Source organism: Ischnura elegans, chromosome 13 (assembly GCF_921293095.1).
Source record: "Ischnura elegans chromosome 13, ioIscEleg1.1, whole genome shotgun sequence".
In the NCBI taxonomy this organism is placed as follows: Eukaryota; Metazoa; Arthropoda; class Insecta; order Odonata; family Coenagrionidae; genus Ischnura; species Ischnura elegans.
This window is the reverse complement of record NC_060258.1, coordinates 17,340,157-17,361,917: the sequence shown is the minus strand read 5'-3', so window position 1 is coordinate 17,361,917 and position 21,761 is coordinate 17,340,157. Positions and strand designations below refer to the sequence as shown.

The window sequence follows — 21,761 nt, the reverse complement described above, 5'->3', positions numbered from 1 at the left end:
ATACCTCTTCTCCTTTCAAGACTAATGTATCTCCCATTTGACAAATTGCAATGAACATTACTGCTGTTGAGACTCATAAAAAGGAAAAGCTGAAAGCTCGCATGGATAATCATAAAACAGTTATCGCCAGACAATGCTCTCATATTTCGCAGTTAAGGAGAGCCAACAGGGCAAACAGAACCTTGAAATTTATGAACCTAAGATAAGAAGGGAAAATTCAAATCTAGGGAATCTTTCATCCTCACACCAATGCAATTGAGCCACGAGAAGTTCAGTCCATGGAGTAAGGAGGAACAGAATTTTGCGATATCTCTGAATTTCAAATCCCCTACTGTGTAAAGATTACTATTTGAAAAGCTCATGATTCCAGCTTTTTCAATTCTGAAGGTATGGCTAGCTACCTTATCCAAATATATGACCGAGTTTAAAGAGTTACTCTTCCAAAAGCTAGCGCTCAAAGTGACCATGATGTCTCAAAAATGCAAAGTTTGCCTCATTTTATTTGGTGAGTAGTTCCTCATGGCAAATTTTGATTATTCAAACTCAAAATGGCCATATGTATAGGTTTAAGTGAAAATTACAACATATTAAAGGTGTAAAAGAAAAAAGTAAGCGTGAAATATTTATTGCTGAAAATGCCATTCCATGTACGTAATCGTGGCTGCATTAATGGTCTCTACCCTGACAAAAATAAACTCCACCATGGTGGGTACAGGAAGGGTAGCATCCTTCATGGTGGGTAGTTACCCTTGCACAACCCACGCCCTACCCACCATTAAGGGTAAGGGAAGGATATACACGACTAATACTTGGAATAAAAATTTTCTGATTCATGAGCATACAAAAATAATGAACAGTCTTTAACACACAAAATATTTTCCTTACATTATACGAGACTAATACTAGGAATAAAAATTTTCTGATTCATGAGCATACAAAAATAATGAACAAAGTCTTAAACAAACAAAACATTTTCCTTACATTACACGAGACTAAATCTTGGAATAAAAATTTCCTGATTCATGAGCATACAAAAATAATGAACAAAGTCTTTAACACACAAAATATTTTCCTTACATTCTTCGAGACTAATTCTTGGAATAAAAATTTTCTGATTCTCAAGCATACTTGTTGCATTTAAGGTTAGATATCAGAGTGAAAAAATTTCGATCACACACTGTATTCGTAGCGTCTCCATGCTGCATGTGCATCCATGTGTGTTTGAAGGCGGTCATTCTTTGTGTAAGCCTTTGTGCACACGCTGCTGATATATCGTCTTTCTCCAGTGTGTGTACATGTGACTCTTAAGGTTAGAACTCCGGGAGAAAACCTTTTTGCAGACAGTGCATTCGTATGGTTTCTGTCCAGTATGTGTCCGCATGTGACATCGAAGGTCGGTATTCCGAGTAAAGGATTTGGAGCAGACAGAGCATTCGTAAGGTCTCTGTCCACTGTGTGTGTTCATGTGCCTTTGAAGGAGGGAATTACTGGTGAAAGTCTTGTCGCACTCACTGCATTGGTAGGGCCTATCGCCCGTGTGTGTAAACATGTGTGTTTGAAGGCGGTCTTTCTGCGTGAAAGCCTTTGGGCAAATGCCACATTGGTAAGGTTTCTCTCCTGCATGCGTATACATGTGACTTTGGAGATTGGAATTACGATAGAAAGACCTTGGGCAGTAAGTGCATACGTAAGGTTTCTCTTCTGTATGCGTAAGCAAGTGACTTTGAAGATTAGTTTTCCAAGAGAAAAGCTTTGCGCACTCGGTGCAGCCGTAGCATTGCACTCCTATGGTACGTGTACTCCATTCGTGGCTCACAGGATTCTCATCCACTGGTTCTGGAGAGCCTGCTTGGACATTTCCATCGCCACTGCATTCGTATGGTTCCTGTCCACAATGTGTAAGCATGTGACTCTTAAGGTGATCATTCTGAGAGAAAAGCTTTGCGCACTTGGTGCAGTCGTAGCATTGCACTCCTATGGTACTCGTACTCCTTTCGTGGCTCACAGGATTCTCATCCAATAGTTCTGAAGAGCCTGCTTGGATATTTCCATCGCCTGCTTGGATATTTCCATCGCCTGCTTGGATATTTCCATCGCCTCCTTGCCCAAACCACTCTCCTCCTGCATCCCCGTCATTCTCGTTCATGGGTACATTTCCACCAATTTCATATGTGCAATTAGATTCCGCATTACCTTCTACATTTGTTAGTATGAAGTAAGACAGTGGCGTATCACCATTGAGCACACAAAATGTCTCAGAGTTTCCTTGAGACAACATCCTTTCCTCCTCTTGATGGAATGTTACAGCCCCAGAGTCAGTGCCATATCCAGATGCCATAGGAAACAGAGCCATCACTTTGATCAATCCTTGCTTTTCTTTCCTTCCCCACACGTGGAATGGATCATGTACGCATTTGCATACAGCTGTGTTTTGGAAGGCCTAGAAAATAATTATTACATACTGGTCAATACTAGCACTTTCTTACATGCCTAAATTTATTAATTTTAGGAAAGGGAATAGTTTCTGGTGGTCCATCAACTGAGTGTAATAGACAAGAAAATTCTCATACTGGTGAGTTAAATGCTGGAGTAATATGTAATCCTATATCAAAGAGTGCAGATGAAAACTAAAATACTTTTATAAATACATATAAGTTAGTGAAAATCACCCCATTAAGCAGAATTTGTATTGCAGACTGGATTTTTAGGACCAACTAAGGTCGAGAATTTAATACCAGCTTCTAATTTTTAAATAACTTTAGGCTGACCAATCCAGAATGCATATGGAAACCATTAGTAAAACGCACTTTTTTGTTAGAACGGAGGATTGTAATAATTTTTAGAAATGTATATAGCATACATGTAGTTATCACAGCAGTAGCATACGTTTAAAGCATTTTAGGCACCTTTCAGGTAGCACTGTTACCTCGTCTACTTAACTTTCATCTAAGTATCCCTCTAACATGTAAACTGAATGAGGTTTGCCCTGCCCAATAAAATGCTAGTGATATTATACACACTCTCCAAAGAGGAGGTAATATCTTCGATTCACATTTCATACAAGCTTAAATTTTTCAAATGTTTTCCTGCATTTTCCCCACTGGTCTACCGGCTGTTCCCTTAATGTCATCATAAGGCTAAATCTTTCCAGACACTATTATCAACAGTGCTGAGCAGAAAACCAAAAGTTTGCAGATATTTGTCCGAAAACAAGAAGTAGTGGGTTAACCGAAGAATATTTCTACAGAAGAAAAGAAACAAAAAAGATGTACATAGAATGAGATAGAGCTTTTCTTATAAATTGTAAAAACCACATGAATGCCATTGAGTTTTCCATCAAAATTAATGATAAAGGTCTTTCACTGACCACCAGAGCAAAAACTGAGGTTCTAAATTTTTGAAAAATGAAAAGTTCATAATATCATTTATCACATGTTAACGTACCCCTTTTGTCAGGACCATGAATTCACCTAAAAACAACAAAAACTTTGTAAAAACACTGTTTGCAACTCTATTCGTCACTGTCATGAATATGTTTTGGACACTGAATGTCCAAAAGATATTTGTTTGTTCGTAAGATAAATGGGTCCTTCTTGTACAATTTCCAGTTTTTCCAAGGTGTCCAGTCTTCAATCTCCGGGTCAAAATCACAAGAATTTTTTTATTTTCGAGGAGATGTTTTGCCACGAGAGAGGTGCTATCACCTTTCCCCCAGCATTTCCTGTGCTCCTTCACACTATTTTCGCAGCTTCTGTCCGTCTCACAAATGTACACTTTATTACAGTCTTTGCACTTTAATCTATAGACCCATGATTGTTTAAGGTAATTGTTTAAAGAGATAAAGTTTAATCTTATTAATGTATATAGCATACATGTCGTTATCACAGCAGTAGCAGACGTTTAAAGCATTTTAGGTGCCTTTCAGGTAGCACTGTTACCTCGTTTACTTAACATTGATCTAAGTATCCCTGTAATAATGTAAAATGAAGGAGGTTTGCCCTGCCCAATAATATGCTAGTGATGTTAAACGACCTCTCCATACAGGAGGTCATACCTTACATTTAAATTTCATTCAAGCTTCGTTTTTTCCAATGTGTTCCTGCATCTTCCTCTCTGATCTACTGGCTGCTGCCTTAATGTCATCATAAGGCTCAAACCTTTCCGGACACTGTCAACAACAGGGCTTAGCAGAAAACCAAGACTTGGCAGACATTTGTCCCACAACAACAAGTAGCGGGTTAACCAAAGAACATCTACTACTGAGGAAAGAGCCAAAAATTTATACATGTTCTTAGAATGAGAAAGAGCTTTTCTTATAAATTGTACATAACCTCATGAATGCCATGGAGTGTTGCATCAAACTTCATAATAAAGGCCTTTCACTGACCACTAGGACAAAAGCTGACATTCTTAATTTTTGGAAAATGAAAAAATTCGTTACATCAATTACCACATGTTTACGTTCCCCTTTTCTCAGGACCATGAATTCACCTCATAACAACAAAAACTCTGTAATGAAACTGTTTGCAATAAAGAGAACCTGCTCCTCTTCTGCAGATGTGACTTAACTTCTTAAATTGTACATTTTACCAAGTGCGTAAACATTGCAATCACACTGTCACAAGCTTTCAATAATTCACTGCATCAGTATAGGTAAAAGCTTTGACAATGAAATTGGTTAAAACATTGCCATTAACACCTACCTCTCGATTGAGTAAGTCTCTATGGTGCATAGTAATGCTAGTGGCTATCAACTGGAGCAGTTCACTATATACATATTAATTCCTTAATAATTTAAGTGGTGCAATGCTTGTAAGATGGAATTTCAATTTTTTATGGAGTGCATATCAAATTATGACCATAGTGGATTAGAGGGTAGGATTCTTGGTTTAAAATGAGAGGCTACATAGTATTGGACCAAGTTCCCAGATGAAGTCTCCAAGGTAGTCTCCTAAAATTAAATCCTCACTGATCAGGGTTGCCCATGGAAAGGACGTAGTCCCCCCTGCCCTAAATTTGTGAGATTCTTAAAACACATGGCTTCGTATGGAGTGATATCCAACCTCAAAGAGCCAAACCAACTCTCACCCTCAACTGTTTAGTATGTGATTTCAAAATTCAAGGCAAATTCATTGGAAAAATTCATGCAAGACGCTACTTGAATTCAGCCCTCATCAAAAGCTCCCATCCATCTGCAGTTACAATACGTTTTTCTGGAAAAGAATTGAATTCGGGCTGGCACACTGGATTTTGAAACCTGAATTTCAGCTGCTTAACTATGCATATGGGAATAAAGTGCAGGTGAGTATTCCATTCACCATAATAGCAATATATGCAATATTGATAGCAATAAATAAAAACAATAATAACTAATACAGTGGAAACCCGATCCATCCTACCCCCACTGATCGTTTTCCCACATTCATCTTTCACTTTTGCTGGTACAATATAAAGGCCATTATGACAATGTAATTTTTCCCCACAAATATCATCCCCTGAATTATCGTTTGAAGATCAAAGTCCCATTGTATTACTTTCTGCATCCTCCATTTGACACAAAAATGGGAGGGGGGTTAACTATGTGTTACTTGTGGCTAATAACAACAGGCACATAGTTTGAATCTACCCCAAGAGATTAAACTACTATTGGGAGTAGCTGACAGCCATGGGATAGTAACATTAGCATATTTCCCAAAATCAGCTATCCCCCTTCATTCAGCACTCGCCTACCCCCCTTTGACAATTTCCTCTTCTTGGAAATCAAACAAAATGTCCCAGCTCACGCAGGGATCGTATTACTAAGACCTTCGCTTTAAAAGAAAGTATCAAGTTACACAAGAAAAAAAGAAATCTTTCTCGCGCCTCCCCCTTTTTCACTCTGACATATTTCAGCCTATCCACTACATAGTTCAGCTAACACATGACAGCAGGAGAGGGGGTAGAGAGATACCCAATGTGTGAGGGCTCAGGGGAGCCTTTCGAGGATACAACACACTGGGGCCGGCACTGCGTGATAGGAGCCCAACGACACCTCTGGGAGAGAAAAAGTGGGGAATGAATCGGAGAGGAAAAAACACCCCAACACCTTGAAACCGAAGAGGGCCCTACTAAATACTGAAACCAGGCAAAGCGATTCCAGAGGATTTTTCCTATGAGGAAGAAAAACCCATCATTCAAATTGCTAATGAGATACCCAGTGAAAGGAAGAAGTGGGATGAAGCCAAGGATCAGGTGGGCATGAAGGTGACGATTAACACAAAATTGTTCACATTTTACACACTGCCACAATTATATTAGTGAGTAATGAGGAGTACTGAAAAATGCTACAATCTCCAAATTGCAAGAAAAAGCGTGTTATTTCCTAAACAGTGCATAGACGGCATTACAAAACTATGATCCTATGCAATCAGATCCCTTAAATACATGTATTTTTTGCTTACTAATTGTGTTGTGGCATTTACTATTGATAAATCTAGTAACGAGGAGTACTGAAAAATGCTAAAATCTCCAAATTTTAATGAAAAGCATGTTATTTTCTTAATAGTGCTAAGAGGGCGCTACCAAATAATGACTCTGTGCATTCGGATGCCTTACATACACGTATTTCTTGCTTTCAAGGTGTGCTGTTGCATATGCCATTGAGAAAGTGAGTACCGAGGAATACTGAAGAACTGGGTGTGTTGTGATATTTTTAATTGACAAAGGGAGAAATGAGGAGTATTAAAAAATGCTGCCTTCCCAAAATTGCAAGAAAAGCATGTTATCTCCATAATAGCGCACAGAAGGCATTACAAAAAATGGTTCCTTGCTATAAGATCCCTTATTTACACATATTATTTGCTATTAAGGTGAGTTTTGGTATTACCATTGACAACGCTCTAGAGCGTTCCACATTTAGGTGACATTATGGGCTCTTATGGAGAATCGTTTCCCATGTTTATCTCCATAAGGCCAGGAGCCCGGAGTTGTCAATAACAACATGAAAATTAATGTTGCATTATGCGCTGATTAAAAATTGAATTCTAAAGTAGAAGGAGATGCTGCATTCATTGCTTTTAATAGTGTTTCGATAAAAATTATAACAAAAGCCGTAAAAAACATTTCCTTCAATTTCCGTCAGAAACGTGTATTTTTTTACTTTATTTTCTTCTCGCAATTTCTGGCTGACCGTTGTCTGTATAGAATTGAATCTTCTGGACAAAATTCTTCACACTATTTTCTCTTTTAAGGTCTTCACCAATTGTACAAATATTGAGATAAACTGTTGTTACGCCGACTTAACACCCTTTAGGACAAGAAAAATTTGATTTCTGCAAGGTAAAAAGTAGTTGCCTACTAACTTACGTTTCATACATCGTAGGTCCCCATCTCCTGCGTATCAAATTTGAATAAAACTACAAAGTTATTTTTAGTGAAAAAATCATCAACTTACTTCAATTTTGATGTGAGTTACAAAGTTTTGATCTTAAGAAAAAATATAACAGTGCCGCTGGGCCGGGCTACTTGCCTGCAGAGGGAAAATTCTCGGGCGGAAAAGGAGTTTTTTGTCAATGCATACTATGAAATATATATCTATTCGTTTGATATCCTGAACAGAGAATGCTCATACGTCGTAACAGCAGTGTTTTTATTTCAATACATTGATACACGAAAGCAAGCAAATTTTAACGTCTTGGAAATAAGACGCTTTTGCCTTGGGTGTTTAGGTCCCATCGCGGAAACCAAGAAAAAGAATATCTCATAATCGGTGCGAAACACTACCCCATCCAGTGCACGCCTTTTAAAAAAGGGGGCTTGGGCTTTTTCTGAGTTCCTTTCATAGGGTACCATAAAACCTGCACCAGAATCGACCCTAGCCGAAGGGGCTGTGGGAAGAATTCACGAAGGCGTTCAGTTTGTTGTTGCATTTTTTTTGGGGTGAACAAGTTTTGTGTGGTCTGTTGAATTTAAGAATTGTGAAACGTGTTTTACTCTTATCTCTGCTGTAACACACCCAATCAATATGTCCAATACAAAGATCAGGAGAAAGGGTGAGAAGCTCATAAGCCGCAAAAGACAGTTGGTGATCAAAGTCTTCTCGTACTTCAGGAATCTCTCAGCATTATTGTGACCTGCCGAGAAACTTCGAAGGCTACTGGGTGCTCAGAGTATGCTGTTTACAGAGTGAGAAAGGAAAGCTCCCATGGTCCATTGGTAACTCCTTCAAAAACTAAAGAAATTTGACAGCCTTACAAAAATTCGATAGCAGTGATTTTCGACAGTTTGGTGAGATCAGAAATTAGAAGGAAGGTACATGAATCCTTCGGGAAAAATATTCCACCGACTTTAAAATCCATCTTAAACTCGGTAAATATGGATAGTATTCTCCCAGATTACAAAAGGACAACACTATATCGTCTTCTTTTGGACATAGGCTTTGTGTACGAACGCAGGGAGAAAAGAATCATCCTTATTGAAAGGGATGATATTATTCGTAGGTGGCACAATTAATTATTTAAGGCAGCTAAAAAATATCGTCGCGAACACAGGACGAGTGTATTCACAGGCGAAAGTTGGATTAATGTTGGACAAATAGTGAACATTATTTTGCGAAACAAACAATTAGAAAATTCGCGTCAAGCTTTTTCTTGCTGGACTAAATACTGGGCTTGGCCCCCACTTCCCAAGGAGGACGATTTGCAATTATACATGCAGGAACGGAAAATGGGTTCATAAAAGGAGCATCGCATGTGTTTCTGTACAAAAAGAACTCGCTGTATGAGCATGAAGAAGTGGGTGGCAAGTGTTACGAGAGATGGTTTTGAGCACTCACTTCTTGCAAAATTACCCGAAGGATCAATAATAGTGGTAGATAATGCCTCTTATTACTCAAGGAAATTGGAATACTTGCCTACTACAAGATAGAGGAAAAAGAACATTAAGGAAATTAGCTTTGAAGATGTCAGCTTGAAAAGAGATCTTTAATTTACAATAAACCAAGAACAGGAAAATTTTGAAAAATTAAAGATTGATCATGTCTTATACAACATTGCCTTTCATGTAATACAAGCCAGAGCCAAAAAATATTGCATAATATGGGAGGAATAGAAATTTTGTGTCATTCAGGAGTGGCAATTCATTATTGTGGCATTATTCAGCTTGTGCATTGAATAAGTACATACATAAAATAACAAAAGACTTTTCCTTTTATATTGCAGCAAAGATATAATTAACGCTAAAAAATTCCTTACTTTACGCTGTCTTTCATGCGATCCTCAACTCCTTTTTGAACTAAACCATTTTGGCACCAAATTATGTGTGGTTGCACACGCTGTTAGGATGCCTGCTGGTGGAGCGGAAGCTTGGCAACACTGTTATCCATAAAGCCTGTATTATCAACTTAATGTGGAACGCTCTAAAGTAATGAGGATTACTGAAAATAGCGACCATCTCCAATTTGCAAGAAAAGCATGTTATTTTCTTAACAGTGAACAGAGGTTGTAATTAAACAATGATTTTAGGATATCTAAACCCTTAAATACACGTACTTTTTGTTTTCAAAGGTATTTTTTTTCATTTAGCATTGACAAAGTGATTATTGAGGGGTGCTCACAAGTGAAATTATCTCCAAATTTTAAGAAAAGTCAGTCATTCCCTTAACAGTGCATAGTTGGCATTGCCTAACAATGATTCTATGCTAACAGATCCCTTAAGCCCATATGACACTTTCCAATTTATTGGCCAATATATCGGCGCGGAATATTGGTTAAAATATTGGGCTTATGCATTGTACGACACCTACCAATATTTACGCCAATACAGGCGGTCCTCGACTTTCGTACACTCGACTTTCGTACAATTCGCACTTTCGTACATTCAAAATTGACACCTTTTACTCGACTTTCGTACGCTAAATTTGGACTTTCGGACGTTGGTCTGTAATTTTTTAAAAATTCCCACGGTGTTTATTGCGCATCCCAACATTCAATTGTTTCAAATGGGAGTATCAGCAGTATTTGCGAATAATACGAACCTATATAATGAAGGAATTGTTGGTAATTGACTCTAATCTAGGTGATTTATTTGGGAGAGAGACTGCCTACTATAGGCTCCTTTATCAAGAGAAGAAGAAAGCCTTCATTGAAGATATTTTTTAAAAGAAGTTGACTAGCATCATCGAATAGCTTTCAATAAAACTAGTAAGACCTTCTTTCTAATTATGTTTTTTCGTTTGAGTGCTGTTTAATTCATGTAAACCTTCAACAACGATATTGCACGAAATATCACGTGAATTCCGTTTGTCTTTTTTGAATAACATGCGGAATATACGCGATCACGAATGTCACCTGCCAAATATCGAATTTTGGTGTAAAAATTAAAAGGTTTCCAGAGTGCGGGTTCAACAAATACATTTTATTATGCTTCTTGATATGTCCTTTTATTTATAGTGGACGTAATAAGTGGAATGTCAACTTAAACGCCAAGAGGATGTTTCACTCGATAGCCAACGGAGTTCTTGTTTTATAAACTTTTATCTGCATTTTCAGCGTATTTTCGAAAGAAATTAGACGATTTGAGGAGTTTTATTAACATATTATTAAAATTAAGTCAATTGAAATGAATTCCGCGAAAAAAAAGGCTTTAGTACGTATATTCCGCTCTTTTGGAACGTAAACCCTAATTAGTATGGAAGTCAATGGTTCGACTTTCGTACAAGTTTTCGGGAACGCATTGTGTACGAAAGTCGGGGACCGCCTGTATTGGCCATTATAGTGTTCCAATATCCCACTAGAAAAAGCCACATAAAACAAAATGACAAAAGAGCCTCTCAAGACGCAGACTGATTGCCAATGAGCTACAGAATGGGAGGTGGCAAATAATTGTATATTTAATAACTATTTCAAGGGGCTGCAACGATATTTTCGAATTGCTCGAAATTTCATTTGGGGGAGTTCCTTGAATGATTAGAGATAGGCAATATTGTGATCTCATAGGTGAGCCAAGATAACGTAGCGTCTCGTGTTGGCTGGAATGTGTTCACCAAATAAACAGATATTGTGTGATTAATTGGGACTCCCACCCGAAACTTAAGCTCTCAAATCATGAAATATAGTTTTATAATTGTGAATTAAACAAAATATAGACGCAATCGAGGAGAAACAGGACGTTTTTATTCATTGAATATCTGAAATTTATTTCCGAATTACCCACTTTAGACAGTTGATGTTTGTGAATTTGTGTTCTCTCAAAGTACATATTAATTATTTGAGCTATTTCATGGGTTGCTATGCTTCCAACTTTTTTATATATGATATTAAAATTCTGAAGTGGATGCCAATGGCAAGATGGATGCCGTGCGCTCATATCATTCTCGGAAATCATTCAAGCAAATAAGAACAGACCTGAAATTACATTCGAATGATCATTCGAATGCAGGAAATTTCCATTATACATGGTGAATGATGGTCATTCAAATGATCCTTCGAAAGAACTTTTGAATGATCATTCACTGTGTAAAGCGGCCTTAATAGCCAAACCGAATGTTTTGCAAAGAGCTTCTAGTTTTGGCCATTAGGAGTCGATAACACTGAGTTCTAATTGGAGATTGGTCGCGAGAAAATAGAACCTGTTCTAAATTCCAGATTAGGCAAGAAATTGTGTCCAATATTGTGAAACGGATGTTGGGCTAGAAATTGGCGTGTGTCAGTCGGTCCACAATTCAATATCCAATGGATTGGCCAATAAATTGGGAAGTGTCATACCGGCTTTACATACACATATTTATTGCTTTCAAGGTGTGTTGTTGCATATGCCATTGAGAAAGCGAGTATCGAGGTATAATGAAAAATACTACTTTCTCCAGGAGGGCAATACATTAACTCTGTTTTCTCCCAAAAATGGGAGAAAGGAGGTTCGTGAAGCGCCTACGCGAGAGTTGTCGCCCTCCCCAAGTCTCGAGCGCATCCCGCCAGAGAAAGGAGACTATCTGTCGCCTGGGAGAATACTAGTCTCCCGAACCAAGTCTGTAAGCCCCCTCAAGCACCTTCCGGCACCCCAGACGGGCGCTTCAGTTACGTCCCCCTAAAGAGCCTGACGTATCTCTTTCTCCCATGAAGAAAATGCGTATCTAGACAGTGTTTTGTTGTATTTTCTTAATATGGCACGTTTTCTTTCAAACCATAGAATATTATTGCTCTTATATTAGGTGCATTTAAGAGAAGTGGGGCAATTAACACTTGAGAAATTGAGAAAAACTCGTATTAAACATACGAGTTTTTCTTCTATTTCCCTTGATGGATGTATTAATACAAAGGTGGAACCTCAATCTATCGTTTTCAGGGGGGACGAAAAAAAACGATGAATGCGGAAATGTTCGACTAGGTTGCCTATACAGAAGGAAACCCAGGATTTTGACGGGTAATTGACATTTCCTTTAACCTCTTACCTACGCAGGGCGTGATTTCACGGCCTGAATTTTCTGATGCTAAAGAAGGAAGGCCGGCTTTTCACGGCTGGAATTTTTCGAAGCAAAAGGCCAAAGGCTGTTTTTTCACGGTTTCGCGGTCAAGCATGCCAAGTGGGTCCCAACTGCCATTAGGGTCCCTCACCGTGAGAGGTTCGACCCTTTCCTATTGTCCGCATGTGGATTATCTCGGCCCATTCCGGCTCTCAGCGTCCCACTCAAGGAAGGTGCTCATGGTCAATTATTTGTTTATAAGGTGGAATAACTAATAACGTAAATGTTGCATTTTTTGAAAATCAATGCGAGTAATTACATTCTGTATGTACTGCTGATTGGATCCAAATTTACGGTTGGATGTTTAATTGTTATTTTTATAGCTTATTAGCAAGTTTATAGGAGCGATATTGTAAAGATTTACATCTAAAAGTACACGTTACTCTGTTAGCTACATTCTAAGTGTACATTTGCGGTGAGATTCGATAGAATATCCGATTTAACTTCTATGAAAAAAAGCCCTCGTAATGCAATAAAATTTGATTCCCTCAGTTCTTTGTCATGAGCCAAAATTACAGCGGCTATTTTTAATAACCTCTTACCAACCTTTGAATACAAAGGTATTATAAACCAATTTCGCTATAAATACTGATTAATGCATATGCTAAAAATTCGTAAATTTAATGTACCAATAGGGAATGTTTTACGTAGACACATGTTGTAAGAGGCATTCCATACCATTGCAGGAATAAGAAGTGCTCTACCCAGGTAATTACTCTCATATTGAAAGTACTCTCATTGGTGTAAGTACTCTCATACTGATATATGTACGTGGAAGATGATAACCTCACTCTTCTCGTAAAAGCTCATTTGGCTATGATATAGTGCCGTTTTGCTGAAAACCCTAAAAATAACCGTAGAACTTCGTTTTAAAGTTCTACAGGCATTGCAAAATAAAAGGAATACTTTGATGAACTGACATTTAATGCAACAGTAACAATATAAAAAATTAAAATTGCACTGGCAACAATAAACTCACTGCAAAAGTACGCCGGGATGGGCTGCCTTCGGGGAAAAGGGTCGAGGATTATATTTGCCCAGTTGCCGAGGGACCCCGCTAGGAAAGGTCATTAAGGGGAGGAAGCGACTACCTGGTCAGTCCCAAGCCGAAAAAAAACTCCGTACGGGACGAAAAAGAAAATCTCAAACCTTTCGTAGAGCCAAAAGCAACTTCCTGCGAAGGAGCTTGGTGCAAAAAGGTTTAAGGATTCAAACAGGAATTTAGCTGATTAATGGAATATTTTAATTTCATGGAAACAATTTGGGCATATAGTTGATTCAACTAACATCCCTTTTAAATATTCTAAGGGGACACACCACCTTGCAAAAAAATAATTGCATGCCATCTCGGCATTTACACTGCTACGATGGATTTCTGTCCGATGTATACTTTCTTATTTACGAAAGCCATTTCAGCGGCACGCCCATCTGATACTCGGCTACATCCAACTCCTTATTTTCAACAGGTAGCTTACTTTACCCCCACTCCTACTGTCAAGTGCTAGCGGACAATCCAAGGCATCCATTATTTTCAGTCCATATTAGGAAATTCTCACGAGATAAGCAGATGAATTTGAATTGCTAGCACGGAGACACCAAATATCTTGAGAAAACATCCCTTTGTCTGTGACTCATCTATACCGCATCAACTTCCGAGAAGCTCATTGTCAGCTGCGAGGATATCGAGTTTCGCCAAAATGCTGAGTCTCCGTCATATTTCTTCGTCTTTCCATCATTTATTTTCTTACGTAAAATACTTAAATAAAGTCAGAAATACGTTGTGTTTGGTCTTATTCTTTTTAATATGCGCACATTACTAATATTTCAATCACTTAAAGATGTAATAATAATTGCCGAAAGTCAATGTTAGACACCTTTCGGGCTAGTAGATGACTCATGCAGCAGTTGACCTCCAGAAAGGGGGAAATTCGTAGCACGTAGGTAAAAATAGGTCAGTGGGTGAGAAAAGGGGGTGGACGCTAGACACATTTTTATTTTTCTCACGTAACTTGATATTTTTTTCGAAGCTAAGGTCTTCATAATACTATCCCTGCACGAGCTGGAACCTTTTGTTTGCTTTCGAAGAAGAGGAAATCGTCAGAGTGAGTGAGGCGAGTGCTGAAGGCAGGCATAGCGGATCGTGGGAAATGCGCCAATGTTACTATCCCACGGCACTGAGTTTCTCCCTATGGTAGTTTCATCTCCAAGGGAAGATTCAAACTAAGTGCTTGTCGTTATTAGCCATAAATGACACATGGTAAACACCTTGTCTAATTTTTATCAAAGGATGGATGTGGGAAAATAGTCTGTGGGGGAGAAAGAGGGAAGAGTGAAATGCAATTATATTATTTTCCGGTAACTTCATATTTTTTCTAAGCTAAGGTCTTCGTAAAACAATCCCTGCACGAGCTGGGACCTTTTGTTTGATTTCGGAGAAGAGGAAATTGTCAGAGTGGCTGAGGCGAATACTGAATGGAGGGGGATAGCAGATCGTGGGAAATACACCAATGTTGCTATCCCACGGCACTGAGGTTCTCCTGATGGGGGACACCTGGGATTTTCGGATTTTTTCACCCGATCAATTTCGGTTCCCCATGGTCGAAATCTTTTCACCTCTCTAACCCGCGAATTTGATGTAGTTCATCAACTTGCCTAAAACAGCACTAGATACACTAAAAGAATAGAGTTCTCTCCATTTTTCCGAGTCAACTACCAATGACGTGCGAGCGACAGTGCATGACGCAAAATTCAAAGTATTCGAGGCATTCGAGATGGTACCTTTGGCATAACTATTCGAGATCTCGAATATCTTATACTTTCTAGCATTCGAGGTATCCGAGTATTCGCGGATACTATTTGCACATCTCTAGTTTATATGCAAGAAAAAGAAACTTAACACAGCTTTGACCATGATAGCTTGATCGTGAAATATCAATGTTACCTACAATGAACAACAGAGGTGAACATGCAACTGACAATGTTTACATTGCTGTCAGACATTAATCGATATGGTAATAGCACTGTTTACAATTTAATCACAATGGAGCACTGATCATTACAACTCTTAGCTGATATTTTTCAATCTTTCCAAACTTTTTACATTGCAACCACTGGCACTGTGATTATCAGCAGAAGATTAACGGGAGTTGTCATGGTGACATTAACACAATTATGACACAAAAGATGTTTGTATAAATCTGGAAGCAGTGAGCAAAAGCTGTATTCACATTTGAAATTTACTCTTAATTTTAAACTTTGGTGAGGTTGTAATTGATACAAAATGAAGAATTTACATGGTGACAAGCAAAATTTACCGGCACTTGAATTTAGCCTTGCGACCCTTGCATGCGAGGAATCACTGCACGCGGTCAAAAAAGTAGTCCCGACTTTGGTAAGACATAGTGAGGTTATCATGCATTCAATTTATAAAATATTTGCATCACTGAGTTTGACATAAAATTAAAAAATTTTAAAATTGCACAAAATTTATTTTTCTATAAATCACGTTCTAATATCAGATTCGCCTTAGAAATTTTTCATACTACTCATAAGAGCAAGTTTTCTCCCATCGGGTTCGGGAGAAACAGTTTTCTCTACCCAGTTACAGACTTGGGTCGGGAGACAATTTTGGGCGAGAACTCTTTCTCCCAAACAACGCACCCAAAGTAACAGACTTGCCCTCCAGATTGCAAGAAAAGAATATTATTACGTTAACAGCGGATACTGGGCATTAGACAACAATGATTCCATGCTATCAGATCCCTTAAATGCCCATATTTTTTCCTTACTAGGTGTGTCGTGGAATTTACCGTAGACGAAGCGAGGAACGTGGAATTTTAAAAAATGCGACTACCTCCATATTGCAAGAAAAGGGTGTTATATCCTTAAGTGCACATAGAGGGCATTACTAAACGATGATTCTTTTCTATCAGATCCCTTAATACACGTAATTTTGGCTTTGAAGGGGCATTTGTTGCATAAAACATTGACAAAGCGGGTAACGAGCGTTAGTGAAAAATGCTACTATCTCCAAATTGCAAGAAAAGCTTGTTATTTCCATAACAAAGAATATAGGGCGTCACAAAACAATGATTCTATTTTATCAGATACCATGTACAGACATATATTTAGATTCCAAAGTGTGTTGTGGCATTACCATTGAGAACGCGAGTAACGAGGAACTCTGAAAAATGCGACTAAGTCCAAATTGCAAGAAATGCATGTTACTTCCAGAATATGGGATAGAGGGCGTTACAAAACAATGATTCTCTGCTATCAGATCCCATACATACACGTATTTTTGGCTTTTCAGGTGTGTTGAATTATATGTTAATTCAATTAAATATTTTGAATTTCAATACCTATGGCTAGTACACCCCAAGGTCACTTGTCAAACGTATTCAAGATGAAAGAACTAATAATGAATCCTCAGGAGAAGGTAAATTTTGTAAAAGCCACAACGAGGTCCAATAGTGTATTTTGAAACAATTGAGAGAGGCAACGGAAAATTAAAAAAAAAAAAACACCATCACCTTCATCTTAAGATATGAATCCAAAAACCTAAACACACGCAGTTCAATCATCATCAAACAGATATTACATTGTTCTTGTCAACTAAAATCTAAGCTCATTAAGTAAAAATACCGAGCGTACGATAACACTGCTTGTATTTCCCATAAACATTTAGGATTACAACCGTTATCACAACTTTTTGGCATTGAACATGATGAATTGTTGCAAAATATAAAACAATGAGATCATAACACATGAAGTTCAGCAGGCATCTCATTTAGCATTTGAATTTTTTAAGAATCCATTCAATGAGGAACAAGTCATCGAACAAATATTATATTGTTGGTGAACTAAAATCCATGCTCAGTGAGAAAAATTACCGAGCATGTGAAAACACTGCTTGTATTTCAATTAAATATATTTAGTATTACAACACTTGTGGCGACATTTGGGCATTGAGAATGATAAAATGTTGTAAGATATAAAAAAATGATATCATAGCTTACCACTTATTCCACAGGACATCCACTCCCCAATTCAGTGGATTGTCAGAAAATATTACTTGTGTAATTGACCCACCGCCACTTTAATATGGACTCAATTTACTGGAAATAATTATAAAAAACTCACATTAGCATAATGCTATCAATTTGCAAAAACCAAGAGGACAAAAGGCATAGAAGTTGCATTTTCATATGTTATCAAAGGGTCGTTCCATGTCAGTTCATCCAGGCATGACCCCCACTGACTAGGATTTTGATGAAACTTGGCAATTTTCATCCTTCCATGTTGGAATGAAACAGTGTCAAATATTTCTTGGCTATCTCTAATTGTTTTTTTTTCAAGGCCATTTGAAGTTTGGGTGAAACTGCAGTTTTTCAATGAATGCGGTCTCCAGAGGCACTCGTACCTTCAGAGGGAAATAATTTGTCTCCGCCATAGTTTTCATCCGATTCTTATGAAAATTTGCAGGTTTGCTAAAGAAGTCATGAGGATTCCAAAAACTTATTTAAAAATATCCTAAGGGATATTGGAAATTCTCTAAACTCATATGTTTCATAAGAATATAGAAAATTTTGTGTCAAAAACATGGTTCTATAAAACATCAAATTTTGACCTGAGGCAATATCTGAATCCAGCTAAATTATTTTTTCTAATATTCCTTAACACGTTCACCCCGGCTCACCTTTTCTGATGCAGGCCCTGGGGGCGGCTAGGTACCAGTAATAGAGCGTATCGGGCGGCGGATTAATAATGAAAAGTTTTATTTTCCATTATATTTATAATATTCCTTTTTCTAATTTACTGTTTTCATATACCTAGTTATTTAGTATTTATGTTTATTTATATACTTATAATACGTTATTTATTACGTATCAACTGTGAATACACAAAGCTCTTAGATCGAAATTTGGAGCATTAGTTTTTGCCACCAGACGGTGTGACCCGGCCGTGGGTACGTCGAGCATTGTCATGTTTTTTCAATCAATGCTATTTTGAGAGGGCTCGAAAACTCAAATCCCTACTGAGACTATCAAGGCATGATAATTTTTATGCTTCTTGGCTCTCAGACGTATACTTTTTATCCACAAGGCTTCATCGTCAAATGCTATTTCAGTCCACCCATCAAATCGGAAGGAATACAAATTGATCGTCCTGAGGTACTGTTATATTGTCGTGAAGATAAAACGGCGAATCACAGTTCCGAGACTTTTTATTGCAACGCGATAGCAAAGTAACTAGAAAGTGTCAAAATCCAGTATCAATTACTTTTTTCTGTTCAGTCCTCTCCGCTGGTTCTCTTTTCATTGGAACTGTCGACATATTCCACACAGGGAGTCTTTTGGCAGACTGTGTCAGCATCAGGTTATAACTCATACTTGTAGGATAATTCAGCCCAAAAGGTAGGATAGTACTTGTTATGGAATTTGCGATATTTTATATCTGAGTTGAAACTTTTCAGTTTACCGAAATATACTACCATTATTTTATAATGAACAGGTTTCTCAGGATTACTAAGAAATTCAATCATGAGAACGCTAGAAGAATGTGGGACTAGATGATAACTGACTGGAATGACATCTCAGTTGTAGGATAATTCAACCCTAAAGGTAAGATAGTAATTGTATAGTAATTCACGACATTGCATATCTGACCTGAAACTCTCCGGTTTACGGAAATATACAACCATTATTTTTTATTGAACAGGCTTATGAGGATTACAGAGATATACCGTTGTAATAACACTTGAAGAGGGGAGGACTGGAGTGGAGATTAGAGTAGACCGGAGTAAATTTTAGTCTAAATTTTCTGACTTTTTTCACTTCTGACTGTGATTATGAAGAGGGGGTTGGATCCGGCTTGCATTAGCAAGCTTATTGATGACGATTCAGAAGACGATCTGAGCCAACCAGTTGTTCGCGTAGGCACGGGGCCCGTAAAAGAATACTATATTCTTCTGAATCGGAATTGAGTAATTTCAGTTCAGAGACATCAGATTCATCTAGTGATGAAACTGAAGAAGTTCCTAACACAGAGTGGGGTCCAGTAACTACGCGTACGTCCGCACTAGAATTACACTGCAAAGATTTAGAGCTGTCATTGTCGGCAAATAACTGTGCAAGTCCTCTTGATCTGTATAAGTTGTTTCTTACAGATGATATGCTGGAGTATATCGTAAGAGAAACTAACAGATATGCTAATGAATTTACAAACTCGCAGGCTAAATATTTAGTAGGCAATTCCCGAAAACATCAGCAAATTTGGGTACCGGTTACCCTCGGAGAAATGAATAAATTTATAGGTATTTTACTAATCATGGGTGTTGTTCATATTCCAGAAATTCGTCTTTATTGGTCGAATGATCCAATGTACATGAACACACTAATAAAAAGTATTATGCCTAGGGATCGCTTCCTAGCTATTCTAAGATTTTGGCACTTTTGCGATAACAATCAAGCGCGATGTGAAGATCGTTTACATAAGATTAGCTCAATTCTTCATAAAATAAATGAGAATTTCCAAAAACATGTGAAACCTGGAAAAGAAGTAGTGATTGATGAAAGCATGGTTCCCTGGCGTGGGCGTCTTTTATTTCGCCAATATATACCGGGTAAACGACATAAATACGGCATCAAACTGTATAAGCTTTGCCTTCCTGAAGGCTACACTTATAATATGAGTGTATACTCAGGTAAAAGAGAATATTCATCTGAAAAGGGACATGCGCATGACATTGTAATGAAGCTCATGAATGGACTCCTGTATGAAGGTCGCATATTATATACGGACAGTTTCTACACAAGTGTTCCTCTAGCTAAAGAGCTATTAGAGAAAAATACATACCTGTGTGGAACAGTACGCTCTAACAGAAAACATTTGCCCCAGGCCGCAAAAATCAAACAAAAAAACGGTGAGATATTAGGTCTACAAAATTCAGGTGGAATCAAATTTGTGAAGTGGACAGACAAAAGGCCTGTACTCATGTTGACAACGTGCAAAACTCATAAATGTACTTTAGTCGACGTCAGCGAGTCTGTTAGAAAACCAGATACCGTCATAAGCTACAATGCTGCAAAGAAAGGTGTTGATATATCTGATCAAATGTCTTCATACTATACATCTTTGAGGAAGACCATAAAGTGGTATAGGAAAATTATAATTGAGCTAATTTGCGGCACCATGTTAATAAATGCGTGGTGCATTCATAAAAAATTAGATAACCAGAAAAAGCTGAGCATTTTACAATTTCGTGAGAACATTATTACCGCATTACTTGCCCAACCAACGATAGCTGCAACACCAACGGCCTCTAAAAAAAAAGAACATTTTCTTAAAAAGTACGAACGTGCGACCAGAGTAATACAAAAAAGATGTAAAGAGTGCTATAATTCAATTAGTAAAAAAGATGGAAGAGAAGCAGCGATGAAGAAAACCAAAAAAGTTGTAACTTATTGCCCAGATTGTAAGAATCAACCTGCATTGTGCTTGGAATGTTTCAAAAAAATTCATAATTAACGTATATATTTTTATACTATTAAAAATGGGATCTATATAAAGTGTAATCAATATAATTTTCCTCTTTTTATTAATTACCCAAAAAAGACGAATAAATACCTCAATACTGAGTGAAAGTAAATTTTTCGAATACGAGCATCGAGTTAATTAATGCGAAAATTCATAAAAAAAGGTAATGTAATTGAAACCCTAAAAGATCTGTCTGGCGGAGGACAATTCAGGATATAATACAACAGAATTGTTGCGCTGAAAAATCTCCTACAGATCTATGGAGAGTGTGACCCACGGGTGGGTCACGCCGCCCGATGGCGAAAACTGATGTGACCCACCGGTGGGTCACGCCAGCGTGAACCTGTTAAAGTATGACCCACCACCTGTGAAAATAAAATTCATGGCTTTTTGCTTGGTTTGTTGTTAAAAAAATGTATGTAAAAAAATCTCTTTTAACGACTCGGGTAGTTAGTGTTGGGTCATCCTTCAAGTGTGATGAAATACTTGTGTTAACTGTTTTCTATATCGAAGCAAATATTTACAACATGAATCTAGTACATAATAAGTTCAAAAATTAAAACATTTTTTATGTGCACGTTGTTTTTTTAACACAAGCATTTCATCACACTTGAAGGAGGACCCAACACCGACTACCCGGATCGTGAAAAGAAGGTAAATTTTGTAAAAGCCACAACGAGGTCCAATAGTGTATTTTGAAACAATTGAGAGAGGCAACGGAAAATTA

General features: G+C 37.8%; 2 protein-coding genes across 2 annotated transcripts; one reads left to right on the top strand and one right to left on the bottom strand.

The window, feature by feature from the left end:
- Nucleotides 1–655: 655 nt before the first annotated feature.
- Nucleotides 656–17,617, bottom strand: LOC124170325 (zinc finger protein OZF-like). Its single transcript, XM_046549044.1, has 2 exons — nucleotides 17,515–17,617; nucleotides 656–2,440 (listed from the first exon to the last, which is right to left on the bottom strand). The coding sequence occupies exon 2, from the start codon at nucleotides 2,351–2,353 to the stop codon at nucleotides 1,232–1,234; it is 1,122 nt and encodes a 373-aa protein (XP_046405000.1). The 5' UTR covers nucleotides 2,354–2,440; nucleotides 17,515–17,617; the 3' UTR covers nucleotides 656–1,231.
- A 2,156-nt stretch (nucleotides 17,618–19,773) lies between these two features.
- On the top strand, nucleotides 19,774–21,025 carry LOC124170041 (piggyBac transposable element-derived protein 4-like). The gene has a single exon (XM_046548725.1). The coding sequence runs from the start codon at nucleotides 19,796–19,798 to the stop codon at nucleotides 21,023–21,025; it is 1,230 nt and encodes a 409-aa protein (XP_046404681.1). The 5' UTR covers nucleotides 19,774–19,795.
- Nucleotides 21,026–21,761: the final 736 nt, after the last annotated feature.